This window comes from Cibotium barometz, chromosome 61 (assembly GCF_041138505.1).
Source record: "Cibotium barometz isolate CiBa-2024 chromosome 61, ASM4113850v1, whole genome shotgun sequence".
In the NCBI taxonomy this organism is placed as follows: Eukaryota; Viridiplantae; Streptophyta; class Polypodiopsida; order Cyatheales; family Cibotiaceae; genus Cibotium; species Cibotium barometz.
In genome coordinates, this window is record NC_141106.1 from 637526 (window position 1) to 656299 (window position 18774).

Here is an 18774-nt window from a genome sequence, read left to right on the forward strand (position 1 = left end):
TTTACTTTTTGGGGCCCACCTAAATACAAGAATGCTTTGCTGATGTGGAAGGGAGATATGGTGGGAGTTAATGAGAAAGGAGATATGGTGGGAGTTTTGTATTGGTTTGGATACAAATGGATGCTAAAAAGTGGTATATCAAACACACACAACTTCCTACTATTTTAGACACTCTCAATTGAATTTTATTTCATGTGAAACTTGGCAAAATCTTTGACACAAATATGAAATAATTACTTGGAATTTTTCACGTGGCTTAGTGATTTTTTTCTCTAAGCCTATAAGGCGGTTTTCTCAAACCTGAGTTGCAGTCTCATGCAAGTCCTATTTATGGGTGTAATTCCTTATCGTGCCAGCATCCAAATTGCAAGGTTACATTTTTTAAAGACACACTAGGTCACATATTCAAACTCCTCAAGAGGGATTTTGAATATGTCTTTCCTAGCGCAAGTAGCATTTTATTTGCATCGTTCGGAAAAGAACACTTAAGTGTCCTTTTTTGGTACCAAACTAGTGTTAATGAGAAAGGAGATTTCAAACTGACAAGAAAGATTCAGTTTGTAGTAGAGAGTGAAGATAAAAAATTCATACATATTGGTTGGGTGGTGTTTTTTCTACCTCAAAATGTAAAAAAATAGAAAATAAAATTTTTTACTTTTTGGGCCCCACCTAAATACGAGAATGTGTTGCTAATGTGGAAGGGAGATATGGTGGGAGTTAATGAGAAAGGAGATTTCAAACTGACAAGAAAGATTCAATTTGTAGAGAGTGAAGATAAAAAATTCAAAAAGTAAGAAAGTATGAGAAAAGTCAAAAAGTAAGAGAGAGAGAGTATGAGAATATTCCCTTTAAAAAGTGAAACTAGGGGGATAACTTGCTCATAGTGCTCTAGTAGCACAAATGTGTCCCTTTGGTTAGTCCATATCTTTGTGCAGTCTACTTGAAGAAATCAACACTTGTCTTTGCATACAGTTACTTGCGCCCCTTGAGTTACCAATTTGAAACATTTCACATAAAAAATGAACATATCAAACTTTCTGAATCCAACCTTGATAATATCTTGGATTGCTTCACAATAATCTAGCATGCCTACTTTAGTATTGCCATCACTTGCACATGAATGACTTTCTTGCATGAAATTAGCCTTCACACCATGATAATAAAATGTGTTCTCTTTTTATCTATTCCTTCTACTCAAAAGTGACATCCGCATGACCAAATTGCCCCAAACTTATGATACTGCAAGCACAATAAATAAGTACTTTTATTGTATAAATTCACAAAAGCACAACATAAAAGACAATGCGTAGATATCTCTAACTCACAAACATGGAAATCACAACCATATGCAAGCTCCTCCTCCTCATCACTTATTGATTCACCATTTTGTTTAGCTTGTAGTATGGTTTACTCGAGCCATTTATTAGAAGGAAAGTCTAGAAGAAGTGCAAGTTCTGTTGGGTACGGTAGTGTGCGGGTTGTTCGACTCCTTCTAAAACTCAAACAAGCTTGGTCCCTTTCAGCCTTCACCAAGTTATATCTCTTGATCCATTTCTCCATAGCATGTGAGTTTAAGATGCAAAATTTATTGACCTTCTCAAGCAAATGCTACATCCATTGTTCTCACAAGGCCTTTCCCTTGTGGCTCTTCCTCCCCAACTAGTCGATCATCTTCTTCTTGTGTTCATAATCTTGGCATATCGGGATCAGACGTACTGAGAAAAGTTCAGTTATATATACAAGTGATTCTTGAACAAGCCATCCCACTGCCATACTACCTTCAGGATGAGCTCTTTGATGAACAAATGCTTTAAGTGTCTTCATAAATCTCTCCAAGAAAAACATCCATCAGCTATGGACAACCCCAACAACGTCATCAACCACATGAACTACCAAGTGCAATTGAATGGTTAAAATACTTGTTGAAAAGTATTTCTCAGCCATTGTAACAGCCTCGATGGAGTTTAATCGTGTTGCTTCCAATGTGTCTCTACTAATCTCTTTCCTTGATATCCAACATACCACTGCACCAATTTTATAGATTGTTGCTCTAATGTCATCGTTGAGGCAATCCTTGATGGCTATAGGAAGCACGAATTGCAAGAATTTGTGCCAATCATGACTCTTCAAGCCACTAAGCTCATCGTCCTTTGTAAATGCTTCCTTCAAGCAATGCATGCATCCTGTAGGGGTACGCAACTCACTAATGCACTTCTTTACACGCCGTTGCTCATCCTTTGTCACATGACCCAGGTGCTTTTGGTAGCTTCACCTTTCCATCTGCTCTATTTTGGGCCCATAAGTGGTGCATGCATTGAACCTCTTTTAAATCATCTCGTTGTGCCTTGCTCACCTTTGATCCTGTGATGGTTTTCAAAAGCACCTCGGTTATATTCTTGAAAATGTGCATTGGGTCAAGAAGATGGTTCACTAGAAGGTCATTCCAGTATGGAAGTTGATGGAAAATGGATAGACGCTTCATTCCTGGAGGTGTACAGGTTGGATCCAGCTCCCATAAGATCCTCCAATCCCTACTCTTCCATATGCGAGGAGACCTCCCTAGAAATCCCTCACGCAAAGGATGGTCCACTGGGAGATACTTCTTGTGGACCTCGTATACTACCTTCTTCATAGACTTTGAGTATCGAGCCTCAAGTTGCAACCCACATAATGGACATCCATTATACCCTGACACTGAAAGCCCTGTAGAACATCAAAAAAGATTATAGCAGGTAAGTTTGGATGACAGTCATGACTTAACATAATATGTTAACAAGCTATAGTATTACTTGAGCACTCTCCATAGCCAGGTCATTCATGCATAGTCCACATAAGTATTCCTCTCAATGTTAGTGCAAGTTATCCAAACCACTTGGAAATATCATGAACTTCTATGCCCTCCCATAGAACACGAAGCTCCTCAACTAAAGGGGCTAAATACACATCCATGTTCTTCAACTTGTACTTTCCAGGAACTATCATTTAGACAACAAAAGATGTCCTTTTTTATCACTAGCCATGATGGAAGACTATAGTTAACTAGACAAACAGGCCATGTACTCCATGATGAACTTCGTAGACCAAATGGATTCACTCCATCCATCGCTAGTCTGAGTTGAATATGGCGAGCCTCCTCCTAAAAGGCTACCCACTTCTCTTCAAGGTGCTTCCATGTAGGGGAATCTGCGATGGTGGCCACACGCATAACACCATCCGTGGACCTAGTGTTACGGTGCCAAGTCATCAATCCTGCAATGGATTTGCACTTGAACATTGTTTTAATCTGAGGGATGATGGGATAGTGTCGTAAAACTTTTGCTGGTACCCTTTTCCCTTGCACATCTTGTCTATATCTCGATGTACCACAATGCGGACATTGTACTGCATTGTTATATTCTTGTTGATAAAGAATACAATCATTTGGACAAGCATGGTGTGTGTTGTAGTCCATCCCAATTGAGTGCAACATTGCTTTTGCTCGACTACAGTCCATTGGCATCTCATTATCTTCTGGCAATATTTGATGTTTCAATAAGCTATTACACAAAAGAGTCAGGTTAAGAAAATGCATATAGAGGTACATAACTCACTAATTGCATATGATATCATCACTTACATAAAAAGTTTTGATACGCTTGTATCAGACCATCCAAAAATAGATTGCAAGTTCAATATGGATAAGCAAGCGCGTAAAATAGACATATGTGCTCCACGATATAGTGGAAGACAAGCAAGCCTGCATAGCTGTTTCTTTTCTTGGGAAGCGTATTCCACACGTCGTGTGTTTTCTTCTATCCCTTCATGCTTCAAACCTTGATCTTCTATTCCATCGTGTAAGGCATTTATCATGTCATCCATGTCATGTTCTAGTATTTGCTCTGAATCTGCCTCAAGTTCCTCAAGTTGTTGGATCACCTCGTTTGTGGCTACTCTTGTTGGTCTCCATCATTCAGGCCGGATATCCACTGGTTCATCATTGTTAAAGCATGCATTGCCACTAATTAGATCTTTTAATCACTCCACCGAAAATATTCTCCATTTTTTTGTATGATCATTGCAAATTCGTCAACATCAAGCCACCTGGTATTTGCAGCGAGTACATGGGCAAAGTGTCTTCTCCTCTAAATCAACAAATTTGAGGGTGTGACGTCATCCATGGTTTCCATATTGATTTGCAAAATGGGAACGAATGCTTATTTTTGGAGGGGAATCCTCCCTTAAGTATTTGTGGAGGGTGGTAGGTAATTTGAAATGTCGGGGGCGTGCAAGATCTAGAAAGATTTTGAATTTGAATGAAAAGTAGCGATCGTCAAAATAAGCATCAAAAAAGTCATTGAAATACGCGTCAAAAAGAGCATGGGAATTTTATTTTTTCGACTCTCAATTCCACGCTATTTCCCACGTACTTTTCGACGCTTGTTCCCATGCTTATTTCGATGATTTTTTCCACGCTTATTTCGACCATTTTTTCCATGCTTATTTCGATGCATATATCGACGACGCAGGTTTTTACAATAAAACAGAACCTCTCTTTTTTCTGCGTTTTTTTTCATGCGCATGTGTTTTGATTCCTCACCAGGTATGCCTCCTTTTCCCTCACTCCCATCTCCTCTTGGTTACATGTACATGTGATGTAAAATGTTTGTGTGTGTAATTATGAGTAAGTTTCTTGTTTTTTTGCTTTCTCATTTGTTTTGCAGGTTCTTTCTCTCTCCCAAGCTCTTCTCCACCTCCTTCTTTGCCCTCCCTCCTCTCCCCTCTCCTCTCCTCTCCTCTTGGTTGTTAAATTGGTGTGTGTGTGTTGAAGGATAAACCTGCTTGTGTATCCATGCTATTCACACTTTTAGGGTTTTGTATTGCTAATTCTTTTCTCAACTTTTTGTTTTGTTTTGTAAGTCTCCTAATCCTCTCTTTCAACTTCACCAAAAAGAGGTAAATTCCTTTCTCTCTTTCCTCTATTTTTATCTACCAAAAGAGGGGTTTTGTTTTGTAGGTCCTCTATGCATAGAGCTTAATGCACATGCATTGTAACATACCCATCTTCACTAATAAAGAAATGTCCATGTAATAGATAAATTTATGAGTTTTTATGGTATAAAAATCAATGATTTTATTAAATGAGTCATTTCTACTTAGAATCTTCAAATTATGAGCCCAAATTTAGAATTTGCGTGCTATTTTACCCTATATAAGATTTTACAGCATCCAAAACGGACACCAGATCAAGCTTATATGTAAATTTCAGTCATTTTTAGTTAAAAAGTGATGACCTTTAAACCTTAAAAAGCGACGACCTTTAAACCTTAAAAAGCAACGACCTTTAAACTTTTAAACCTTAAAGCGACGACCTTTAAATCATTAAACCTTAAAGCGACGACCTTTAAACCTTAAAGCGACGATCTTTAAGCCTGTAAACCATAAAGCGACGATCTTTAAGCCTTTAAACCTTAAAGCGACGACCTTTAAACCTTAAAGCGACGACCTCTAAACCTTTAAGTGACGACCTTTAAACCATAATAAATGCACGACCGGGCATCCAATTGACGAATGGTCTACACCCCAACGATGAGGAGAACATCTCGGACAAAAAAAAACAATTTCGCCCTCAGGGCGGTCCGGCATGCAAATCGAGATCGATGCCCCAAATTTGGGGACCTCGCCCCAAAATTTGGACCGTACACATTTACAGGGTGCTCGTACGATGGCTGCACAAGAATCAAAGGATGACTGTCCACTGTGTGGTCCACACGTACCGCTACGTGGACACCCATACTGCCCCTGACCAGATAAGGTACATGCATACCACTCCTTTCCCTGTTAACCGACACCGTACCTTTCTCCCTGAGCCATGCAGGCCACTGATCTACAGTCTTTGCTAGTACACCGTCCTTTCGTCCTTGCTTTGCACAGTGCCCATACCCGTACCCCACAGTTATATAAACCCCTGGGGTGTTCCATGGGCAATAGGCATTTTTGCGTAGCTTATGCTGTGCTGTGCTGCCATCCGTACCACCGTCTGTCCCTGTGTAGTGTACTTGCTGTAGTACAGCCGCCCCTTATAGCCACCCCTTATAGCCACCCCTCTCCACACCCCCCTCATTTGCCACTTTTCAGATAAGGCAATTTTCCTCTATCCCCCTCTTGCTACGAGGTAGTGTCCTTAACTCTTCTCCTCCCCCCCCTTGTGTGAAGAGACTTACAATAGCCCTTCTCCCCTTCAGCAAAACGTTTTTGTGTTAAGGACATCTCACAATTTCCCCCTCCCCCTCCATTTGCATGGACTTTAGTATAAGGTTTTAGCCTTAAGAGAGGGTTCATGTGTTGTGGGCTTTTGCTCATACGGTGAGCAAACGATCTCAAAATTGAGATCCGACTGGAGCATTTCGATCCTGACAGCAAGCCCTACAAGAGGACGTCCAAGATGGCCCCTTCCTAGAAACGTCAGAATATTACCTCGGGAGGAACGTGCAACAACGAGATTAGAGAAGATGCTCCCGATGCGGCTCCAACCCTCCCTTTACAAGCTTCTCAAGGAAATGGTGGCCAAGTTAGCTTGGTTATCTTTTAAAGAAGAGTTTTTTTTAAATATTAGTGTTAATAAATGTGTATCTTTTCCTTTTAAAATAATGACATAAAATTGTATGAAGTTACGAATTGAGTGATGCTGTATTCAATGAATTGCATTGAAATTGTTATCTTTAAAGAGTGCAAGTTTTTCCTAGCTTCGATGCTAACTCTGTTCCGTGTGCTTGTGTAGCCGGGCAACGTCGTTAGCAAAGCTCGAGAATGGCCCAAGGTATCCCTCATACCATTGGGAGAATAAGGTTCGCTGATTGAGGCGAGAGATTATGATGCTGTCTAGTTGTGAGGGCCCAGATAATCTGGAGTGGCCAGTCCCTAAATTAGTTCGTGAAGTTCATGGGTTTTTGGGAATCATGGGATGGTATAGGATTTTTATTAAAGATAATGCCTTGGTAGCTGCACCTTTGATGGATCCTTCTTAAGAAGGATTGCAAAATAGTGTGGCTGCCAATCCATCAAAACAGCTTTGATCAGCTCAAGGTCATTATTACTTCTGTCCCAGTCCTGAAACTTCCTAATTTCACCAAGGAATTTGAAGTGGTTACTGATGCCAGTAGTCTAGCACTTGGTGGTAGGCTTAGGCCAGGAAGGAAGACCAGTCGCTTATATTTCCCGCAAGCTGAAGCAATATGAAGAAAATTATGCCACCCATGATTTGGAGCTCTTAGCGCAGTTGTTCATTGCTTCAAATTATGGAGACATTATCTCTTGGGGGGGCAAATTCCAGCTTGTAAACTGACCACAAAAGTCTGAAGTGGATCTTCACCCAGCCTAACCTCAACATATTGCAAAGGAGATGGATTCAAATTCTACAAGAATATGACTTCAACATCAATTTCCACTCTGGGAAAGATAATGTGGTAGCAGATGCACTTAGCCGCAAATCTTTCTTAAGTGCAATTTCAATGCCAAATAATCCCATATACTGGTCAAGGTGGAAGAAGTCTCATCTCATGATCCAGATTATCAGAGGATGATGAAGTTAGTAGAAGAAGGGGAAAATTCAGAGAAAGAGAAGAATCTAATCAAGGGATACTCAACTCATTAAGGAAGCCTCTACTTCAATCACACAGGCTATGTATCCCTAAGGATCTTGCTTTAAAGAAACTAATCCTCCAAGAAGCTCATGATAGTCCTGCTGCTACAGGACACCCACGCTATGCAAAAACATTAAATGTTGTAAGAAAGAGCTTTCATTGGGCAGGCTTGAAAAATGATGTCCTTTGGTACTTGAAGCAATGTCTCTCATGCCAAAGGATCAAAGCTGAAAGGGTCAAGATGCTTGGGAAACTTCAACCCTTGGATATTCCCCAAATGAAGTGGGAGTGCATTAGAATGGATTTTGTCACAAGTCTCCCCACTGTTCAAGGAGGATATGACTCCATTCTCATAGTAGTGGAAGTAGCTCACCTTATACCAGCAAAGAAGACCTTCAAAGCTTCTGATGTTGCTCGAATATTCATCAAGGAGGTCCTCAAACTTCATGGTCTCCCAAAAAGAATAGTAAGTGACCGGGATTCTGACTTCACTTCAAAGTTCTAGCAGTCCTTATTTTAAGCCCTGGGAACTCAACTTTGCTTTAGCACAGCTTATCATTCAGAGACCGATGGCCAGACTGAGAGAGTCAATCAAGTAATTGAAGACATTCTCAGAGCATATTGTGGACGGGAACCAAGAAGGTGGATTCAATACCTTCCTTTGGTAGAATTTGCCTACAATGCATCTTATCATCAGAGCATAGGAATGTCACCATTCAAAGCACTCTATGGGCAAGAATGCTTGTCTCCTCTAAATTTCTCTGATCCGACCATAAGAGTTAAGGCATCCAGGAAAATGCTCAAAGAGATGGAGGAACAAACCAAGGCAATCCAAAAGGATATTAAAGCTGCCCAAGATCGACAAAAGCATTATGCTAACACCAAGAGGTCTGAAAGGATCTTCAAGGAAGGAGACAAAGTTCTTCTACGAGTGCGACCCAAACGAAGTTCTCTATCACTTGGGAAATATAAGAAGCTCAGCCGCCCTAGGTATTGTGGTCCCTATACAGTTATCAAGTGTCTAGGTAAAAGTGCCTATAAACTCCAACTCCCAGCCTATTGAAATTAGGGCATTGTGATGAGCTATGGTGGATCAAACACTAGAATCAACATCATTAACAAAGTGATTAGCAAATAATTAAGATGTAATTAGCAAATAATTAAGATGTAATTAGCAAATAATTAGTAGGTAATTAACAAATAGATTAATGTAGGCATGGATACTCAAAAACTAGCAAATTCTCATTAGGGCAATGCCTCAATTTATAGAGTTTACATCAAGCATCAAATCCCACTGATTTCTCCATGATTCACTCCAACTCTTTTCCCTGATTCTCTCCACCTCTTCACTTTTCCCAGAATATCTCCACACTTCCTAGAATATCTCCACACTTCCTAAATCTTCTCATGCTACCCTTTATTCTCTCCCAGTAGATTCTTCTCACCTTTTCACAGGTTCTTTCACATTTACTCATTCTCTTTTACAGCCTCTAACCAAGGGCTTGTTCCCGCACACACCCTATTCACTTGTATTTTCAACACCTCCCCTCAAGTGAATAATCCTAGTACACCTAGACCGCACACACCCTATTCACTTGTATTTTCAACACCTCCCCTCAAGTGAATAATCCTAGTACACCTAGACCCTATACCAAGTTTGCCTCCCCTTACTTGATAGTCCGCGACTAGTGTCTACTCCTCCCCTCAAGTTATCTTAGCACATCTAGACTCTGTATCAAGTTTCTTTCTTACTTGACAGTCCATGACCAGTGCCTCAAGTCCCTAAACTCCATAGTCCTTGACACTCTCTCTCTCTCTCTATGTGTCCAAGGCTACTATAAGTGCCCGCAACCTTGACTAAAGTGCTCACACATACATCTACCATGTGGCCTACATCATCGGTGGCTCAGAGGTGGTTTTACTTTGTTTGGGCAGGTTACATTGGGTTGTGGGGTCTCTCTCTCTCTCTCTCAGAGATTTTCACACGGCTCCTCACTCTTTGGAGCCTCACATCTTCTCTTTTCTTTAGTCTTCTTGTCGTGGTGGCAGCTTCTCTCCACGCGTCCGTCTCTTCTTTCAGTCTTCTTGGGGCAGCTTCTCTTCTTGTGGTAGCTTCTCTTCTCGTGTCCATGTCTTCCTTCAATGCTTCCTTTAGATCTTCTTGGTGTGGATCCTCTTCTTGGAAAGAGATATTCTTCTTCTTTCATGGCTGGGGCCATGAGCTTGTCCATCAGGTCTTTTTGCTCCATGTGAGCAACATGTTTCAATGTTTTGCTGACAGTTCCTTTGGGTTTTTGATGTTTATCTTGTATCATTATGCAATGCAAACCCAAATTTATGCGGGAGGTCTTACCTCTTGCCTTATTCTGGACAAGGGCAGTGTCTGTTCCCATATTTACACTGATGTAATGTGCCCACCAATACATAATGCGTATAGCATCCATTCTTATACACATTCCCAAATGCAACTCTGGCTGTGAATAATCTTGATTTTGAGTGAGATTTCCAGGCATTAACCAAAGGTTAAATGCAAAATGATGATTTTCACAAATTTATCAGCACAATTTTATTACATTAAATCAAGGGTAACCAATTTGTACGGGATGGTTGGAGTATCAAACCAACTCTGAATTGCAATCTGAAGTTATAGGGATCTGTATCAGATACCTAATGGTTAATTTGAACCCTCAATTGCACAAAAATATAGTGATTAGCACTGATTAATCATTGATTAGCAAATTAATCGACTATTTTGTGTGCAAAAAACAGAGTATGCGGGGAGTCCAGATCTGGTGCCTTAGACTTCAAATGAGCTCAAATGCTTTCAAAGCCATCAATAGCAATGAGTCTAGTAGAGGATCAAGCCAAGAAACACAAGATTTGACTAAATATTGAAAGCTTAATCTCTGTTTTACCAAAGTCACCTGCAGATTTGATGAAGAGCTTGGATCTCACTGTAGACTTGATCAAATTGAATTCTGTTTTCACCAGCTTGAAGAGCATGCTTGAAAACACCTTGGGCTAAGAGGAATTAGAGACCTTTGATTTATGGAAGTAGTAATGTCAAAAACAGCTCAGAAAAAAGGTGCCAGTGAAACCGTCGATTTCTCCTAAACGCTTTGGCGGTTTTCGCTTCCGTTTCGACTGGCTGTAGCTCAAGGATGTTGGCTACCATGTGCTAGAAGGGTTTGCCCTAATTGTGAGTGTGCAAGATGAATGAGATCCTCCCCACTGGCTGGGGGTGAAGGGGTGAAGTGAAAAATAACTAAAATTTTGATTATTTTCTAATTATCTACTAATCCTAATTAATTAGATAATGGGCTCATAAATCTGATGGATTCTAGGCATGGCTCTGATATCATGTTGAAATTAGGACATTGTGATGAGCTATGGTGGATCAAACACTAGAATCAACATCATTAACAAAGTGATTAGCAAATAATTAAGATGTAATTAGCAAATAATTAGTAGGTAATTAACAAATAGATTAATGTAGGCATGGATACTCAAAAACTAGCAAATTCTCATTAGGGCAATGCCTCAATTTATAGAGTTTACATCAAGCATCAAATCCCACTAATTTCTCCATGATTCACTCCACCTCTTTTCCCTGATTCTCTCCACCTCTTCACTTTTCCCAGAATATCTCCACACTTCCCACAATATCTCCACACTTCTTAAATCTTCTCATGCTACCCTTTATTCTCTCCCAGTAGATTCTTCTCACCTTTTCACAGGTTCTTTCACATTTACTCATTCTCTTTTATAGCCTCTAACCAAGGGCTTGTTCCCGCACACACCCTATTCACTTGTATTTTCAACACAGCCCATATCAAAGTCCACAATGTATTTCATGTAAGTTTGTTAAAATCTTATGTACCCAGTCTCGATCATATTCTTGATGATGAATAAGTTGTAATCCCTACTCAAGAAGTCCTTGAATTATAGCCCAGTAGCATCATATATTCTAGGGAAAGGCAACTCCGAAATAGAACTCTTGTAGAACATCTAGTACAGTGGAAAGATTACCTTGAAGAGGATACAACTTGGGAAGATGAAGCTATACTCTTAAAAGATTATCCCCAATTCATGGACGAGATGAGGACATCTTGATTTCCTTAAGGGGGGAAGGATGTAACATACCCATCTTCAAAGAAATGTCCATGTAATAGATAAGTTTATGAGTTTTTATGGTATAAAAATCAATGATTTTATTAAATCAATCATTTCTTCTTAGAATCTTCAAATTTTGAACCCAAATTTGGAATCTTTGCGTGATTTTACCCTAATATAAGATTTTACAGCATCCAAAACGGACACTGGATCAAGCTTATACGTAAATTTCAGTCATTTTTAGTTAAAAAGCGACGACCTTTAAACCTTAATAAATGCACGACCGGGCGTCCAATTGACGAACGGTCTGCACCCCAATGACCAGGAGAACATGCCAGACAAAGAAAATTTTCACCTCCCGGGGAAGTCCGGTACGTAAATCGAGGTCGATGCACTAAATTTGGGGACCCCGCCCCAAAATTTGGACCATACACACTTACCAGGGTGCTCGTATGATGGCTGCAAAAGAATCAAAGGACGTCTGCCCACTGTGTGGTCCACACGTATCGCTACGTGGGCACCCATGCTGCCCCTGATGAGATAAGGTACATGCGTACCACTCCTTTTCCTGTTAATGAGCACCGTACCTTTTTCCCTGAGCCATGCAGGCCACTGATCTATAGCCTTTGCTGGTACACCATCCTTTCGTCCTTGCTTTACGCAGTACCCATACCCGTACCCCACAGTTATATAAACCCCTGGGGTGCTCCATGGGCAACAGGCATTTCTGCGTAGCTTATGCTCTACTGTGCCGCCATCTGTACCGTCGTCTGTCCCTATGCAGTGTACTTGCTATAGTATAGCCACCCCTCTCCACACCCCCCCATTTGCCACTTTTCAGATAAGGTAATTTTCCTCTATCCCCCTCTTGCTATAACTCTTGCTATAAAGGAGGCAGTGTCTTTAACCCCCCTGTGTGAAGAGACTTGCATCAGCCCTTCTCCCTTTCAGCAAAACGTTTTTGTGTTAAGGACATCTCACAATTCCCGCCCCCCCATTTGCGTGGACTTTAGTATGAGGTTTTAGCCTTAAGAGAGGGTTCATGCGCCGTGGTCTTTTACTCATTCGGTGAGCAAACAATCTCAGAACTGAGATCTGACTAGAACGTTTCGATCGCAACAGCGAGCCCTACAAGACGACGTCCAAGATGGCCCCTTTCCAAAAATGTCAGAGTATTGTCTCGGGAGGAGCGCACAACAACGAGATTAGAGAAGATGCTCCCCCGATGCGGCTCCAACCCTTTACAAGCTCCTAAAGGAAATGGTGGCTAGGCTAGTTTGGTTATCTTTTAAAGAAGCGTTTCAATGCAAGTGGAGAGAAGATCAAGGAGAAGATGACAAGGGGGTGAGGTCCAAGAGAACCTACTTTGCTAATAACATTTGTTGGAGTGGAGATCAAGGCTGTGACACACATAGATGTAGCAAGCAAGGAGAGATAGATAAAAGAATAACACTCTAAGTAGATTAATGAGAATAAGTGAAGTAAAAGTGAAGTGACATGACAAGGTCACTTACAAATACTCATAAGAGGGCATACATATGCTGGGGGAAAAAACATACTAAAAGAGGAAAAAAGTACCCTGGCCCATTATTAGCCTACATCCACATATTACCACCATAGAAATTGCTACAATGTCTTCTTGACTCCTCTCTCCTTATCCTTCGAGGGATATGCCTCTTTGTGCTTCTTCTTCAAGAAACATATGGAAAGAAATAATGGAGAATCTCTACCATTGGACCCTCACAAACAATTTCACAAGGTCACTCTTTAGCCCCACACCTTATTTTTCAATCTCCTCTTCCTCTTATATGCACATCTCTCTTTTAACTCCCTAGCTCCATTTCCTTTTAACTCCCTTTTAACTCCCTAGCTCCATTTCCTTATCATGCCCATTCTCCAACCTACCCCAATCTTATTATTTTTTCCCAAACCTTGCTCCTTCACTTAAGAAAACTCAATTTGAGCTTCTTATACTCACACATAGCTCAAGTCTAAAGCAAATCCACAAGCTCAAGAAAAATACAAGTAGTTAAAAATTTAATGAAAGCTAGAATAGTCATAAGTCCCATAGAAGTTAGAAACTCCAAGAGAGCACCACACATAGAGGGAGTATAGAGGAGCACACATAGAGGGAGTATAGAGGAGCATTCATAAGAGGGAAAGATGGTAAGAGAGCTTCAAAATTTAAATGAGCATGTAAACTATAAAGATTTTGACTTATATATAACTTAAGTTATGGACATTTAGACTTATCTATATCGATGGGATCAGGGATTTAATATTCACGTGATCACAAGATTTTTTGTGATAATAACACATGTGAACAAGTTATTCACATGTTCTCATGTTACTGTTCACAAAATAACAGGTCACTTGCCATTTGGGAACCCCTTAGATTTTTTATGCCCGACAAAGATAATTTTTTTAGGCCCTTGTGAAAGCTTTGTGAATATAACATGTGATCACAAGATTTTTTGTGTTATTAACATATGTTATTAACATGTTCACATGTTTTCGTTTACGTCAGTGAAATCCTTGGATGGGATATACAACTTAAGTTATGGATGTTCACACTTTTCTACGGATATAACTCACTTATTCACTAGTCTAGTCTCTAACTCCTTATTCCATAAGCTCATAATCCAACAAAGAAGCCCTTAGTAGACATATCTTTGAGCAAATTTACCCTAGTTCCTTCACATGTGTTTAATAGAACAGTTACCTATTTTAATAAATCTCTAAGACAAAAATGGCTTTGTATCAAGCTTGTGGATTCCAATCATTAGTGCTTTGAACCCATCTTTGATTAATGTAGACCTTCCATTCATCTCTTTGATTAATGTAGACCTTCCATTCATCTCTAATTAACACGTTCAGCCTTAATGGAGTTGGCACTACACACTATGTGGACCCATTTTAGAGGTTGCCTATATTGAGTGTAATGTTAGCTTTAACTTTTGCATACACTGCACTCATAGATGGTTTTTTGCATCCTTGGCATTATGATTGTTGCTTTCTTAGTTGACCCCATTGACCTTAGCATTGTCAAGTGATTGTTGCTTTTTTAATTGACCACCACTGATTTTTTTGACTCGTTGTTGTGATCGAGTTAACACTCATATGTCAATGTATACTTTTAGATTCCTCATGTATGACTTATTTTTATCCTCATACTTGGGATGGATCTCTCAAATATTGTCATTTTGGAACAAGATATTTAATTATTTTTATTGATTTATGTTTTTATTTTTATTTTGGTCATCTTTCTTTTTTGGTTTATTTACCTTGGTAATCCCAACTTTAACTTTTGCATACATTGCACACTCATGGCTAGTTTTTTGCATCCTTGGCATTATCGGTGACTTGCTTTCTTAGTTGACCATTGACCATATTGGCCTTTGTTGACTTGTTGATCGAGTTAACACTCATATGTCAAAGTATATTTTTAGATTCCTCATGTACAACTTATTTTTTTCTCATACTTGGGATGGATCTCTCAAATATTTATATTTTTGAACATGCGATATTTAATAATTATTTTTTATTTATTTATGTATCTTTATTTTGGTTATCTTTCTTTTTTCCTTGCAAGTATAGATTTGTTCAACATTAATTAATTCATTTAACATATCACTTTTTAGTCATCAAAATGAAAAAGAATACAACAAATATATGTAAACAAACAAAATGTTATGATTAAAAGAGAGCCAAATTTATCATTACTAACATTCATGAGAAAAGAGTTGAATACAAAAATGGCCAATCGATATATTTATAAGAAATAGAAACTTTGGTGATCATTGGAACATGAACATATGTATGTGTGAGTATCAACATAATATTCAAACATTGAAAGTATTGAAGGTCCTAGTTGCATGGGGATAGTTTGAAAAAAGTGTATGTATGTATGTATATATATATATATATATATATATATATATATATATATATATATATATAGAGAGAGAGAGAGAGAGAGAGAGAGAGAGGCGTTTGTATGAAGAGAGAGACCCTAGAATTTAAACAAAGTGAAAAAAAAGTGTACATGTTAGAGAAGTTTTTGTGATCAAACTAATGAATTGACAACATCAATCTACATGGTAAGGCCTATATCCTGCCCCATAAGTTTATTATAAGTAGAGTTTGTAGAGAAAACAAATCATGGAGTGCATGCCAAAGCCAAAAGTTGATGTGGATGAACTTGAGGGATGCCATGAGGAAGCTTCAACGATAGCAATTGCATGCCCCTATATAAAAGCATGTGGCATGGATTGGAAGGGCAACAAGATGTAAATCCAAAGTGGAGTTTAAAATGTACATATTTGTGTGGGGAGAGAGGGTGGGGGAGTGCACGAAATTGAAGGAGTCTAAGAAGGGAGGCAAGAGTAAAAGCAATTGAGGCATTCTTGGCAAGACCTGTCGTGGGAGTGGTCATCATCGTCCTGCTTGAAGTAGCAGCAGGTGAGGAAGTAAGTAGGCACGAGGAGGAGGAGGGTGATGACCTTGAAGATGGCCACTTGGTGCCACACGTGCCGGATGTTCTCGGCCACCGCCGCCCGGCACGATCTGCAGCGCGAGCAGAATCCCTCTGACCCGATAACCTCCCTCCACGCGTCACAGTCAGCTTCCATGGCGGCCACTGTCGTTGCGTTGTTGCATCCGGCCGGTGCCTCGCAACAACCCTCCTGCATATATATAGACACATTTTCTACGTTATTTAATCTAGCCCAACGATGGTTTAGAGCTATATAAGGCAAGGATCTCAGTACCCACGACGCGTCACTAGCAATTAAGTACGTTTTAGAGAATGGATTGACACCTTAATGTCACCTCAGTCACCTGCATAGATTGGCTAGCTTAATCCTCGTTTTTACAGGAGGATATGATTACCATCCTTAGAACGCTGACAAGATGTTAATAAAGCTGCAAGCGCAACCTAATTATTCTCTTTTAGGGCAGACACACCAAGGCCGTGTAGCTCTAACGTTAACGATTAATACAACCGCTGTAATCCAATAATTAGAAAGAAAAACATAACATCTAGTTTAGTCAGAAGATGTGTTCAACTAACATATTAGAGGAATAAAAATAGCTAAGAGAAGGTTGGACTAATCACGGCTAATATGTATAATTAAGATTGGGTTAGGTTAATTAGATTTCCAACCTGGAGGGAGGAGAGGCCAGCTCGGTTGTAGTAGGAGTTGGCGTAGGTGTAGTTGACGAGCTGGCAGATCTGGCCATTCTGGGTGCAGCTCTTGATGCGGTGGTTCACCTGCTGCAGGAGCCAGCCGGAGAGAGGGTCGTCCTTGGCATGCTCACTCACCACGGAGGCCTTGATTCCGTGGCTGGTCACCACCAGCACGAACACCGTGGTGCCTAACAACACCAGCAGCAGCAGCAGCATCACCGCAAAGTTGATGTAGAGCAGCCACAGCACCCTGCAAAACGAGCCCACCAGCCCCGCCACCGCCACCCCCACCATGAACAGCCCCACGCCCACCAGAAAAGTCTGCAAGAAATGCACGCAATTGGTCCCATGGTTCCTTGCAAGCCACACCCCTACCCCTATGAAGCCCACCCCCACACATGCGAACACGATGTTCAGAAAGACCAAGCAGGGGTTGATGCGGCTCTTCTTCATTGTTGCAGCATTTACAATATTAACTCTCGGCCTCCTCGCGCGGTGCTTGCTCAAGAGGAAACCCCTGCAGTACAGTACTCTTGCAGCGTCTTTTGAATCATCATCCTGAACCTCCTTAGATTTCTGCACATTATCCCCATAGCTTGTTGGCCCAATATTACTCTTCCTCTGTGTGTTCTACTACCTCATGTTTGTACCCACAGTAGTATGGAACATTATTGTACCCAGTTTTGAAGGCAAAACTCTCCACAGGACACAAGATTCTCTACACCAGATTAAAGCCCATCTTTGCTTTGAGGGGTCAAAGAGGTGAGGCACTAGCCTATTGCGTGCACAGGAGAACGGGAAGCGTTGGAAATCCACACGAAGTTGATGATGTGATCAAAGGCTTGTGACTTTCCGCTTCGATCCCCATTATATAATTATACAGTAGGCCTTGGAAATGGTATCGACCTGCTTTCCCACGGCAAAAACGAACACAATGTTAATCCCTGAGCATGTCCCCTTCAATCCAACTCAGTCAAGTCCGTAATTCTGGCGGGACAGCCGGCTTTTTCACAGAAAACCATCCCGTGCTTGACAGATAACAACTAGAGTGTCTAGAAAGAGAACATGCTGAATAATGCACAACAGTTTGTCTTCAGTCAAACTTTCCATTGGCTTTGGATAGTGGTTAAAATGGCTAGAAAATCTCCCTAGGGCTTGAAATAGTGGTAATGGTGGATCGTGGTTAAAATATTGGTGGATATAGTGCTTGAAATAGTGGTAATGGTGCATAGTGGATAAAATATTGGTAGTTATGGATGTATTGTTATTAAAAATGGTTCCAACAAGATTGCAATAAATGCTCCTTTTGCAAATGGCGTCATGCAGTGCTGCCAGAAAAAAACCATTTCCACCATATACTCAAAATAGTAACTCTCTTGTAACTGTGTTGGCTTTCTTTCGTGCCTCTGCTCGCCTTGAACTTGTTGAGTTTGTGCCGAGTGGCTCGGTTGATCTTGGCTTGTTGCTCAAAGTTGCTTAATGTCCAACTTACCCACTACAAGAGAATATGGGAGCATAGCCGCATCCACAACCATGCGCCAACAAAAGAAATTTGGTGGCACGACTATGCATGTGGCTAGGGACACACATTGTAGTCGCGTAGTAGCTATGCTAATAGCCGCACTGCAGTCTACAACAAATAAAACGTTGATAGAATGGGAGAGATATGTCCTCACATCTCTCCCTTGCTGTCTCCTTTTTTTTTGGATACATATAAAACATTACGAATACAAAAAAAAAACAATTGCAATTCATACACAAGCATTTTAATACTTGGCAAATGTCATTATATTGCATATTCTCCATCCCCATAAAATTACATAAGTTGATTGAGTTTAAAAAGGCTTTTACAAA

The 18774-nt window shown here is 40.3% G+C and overlaps 1 protein-coding gene across 1 annotated transcript; it reads right to left on the reverse strand.

The window, feature by feature from the left end:
• Positions 1 to 15779: 15779 nt before the first annotated feature.
• Positions 15780 to 17807, reverse strand: LOC147604441 (tetraspanin-8-like). The gene is made up of 2 exons (XM_086794552.1): positions 16897 to 17807; positions 15780 to 16417 (listed from the first exon to the last, which is right to left on the reverse strand). The coding sequence occupies exons 1-2, from the start codon at positions 17371 to 17373 to the stop codon at positions 16100 to 16102; spliced, it is 795 nt and encodes a 264-aa protein (XP_086650678.1). The 5' UTR covers positions 17374 to 17807; the 3' UTR covers positions 15780 to 16099.
• Positions 17808 to 18774: the final 967 nt, after the last annotated feature.

What these genes read in the sequence shown, in the direction of transcription:
- LOC147604441 (XM_086794552.1), bottom strand. Translation starts at nt 17,373, where the DNA reads ATGAAGAAGAGCCGCATCAACCCCTGCTTGGTCTTTCTGAACATCGTG. An exon ending in CTGGCCTCTCCTCCCTCCAG is followed by an intron (nt 16,418 to 16,896) that starts GTTGGAAATCTA and finishes ATATATATGCAG; the next exon opens with GAGGGTTGTTGCGAGGCACC.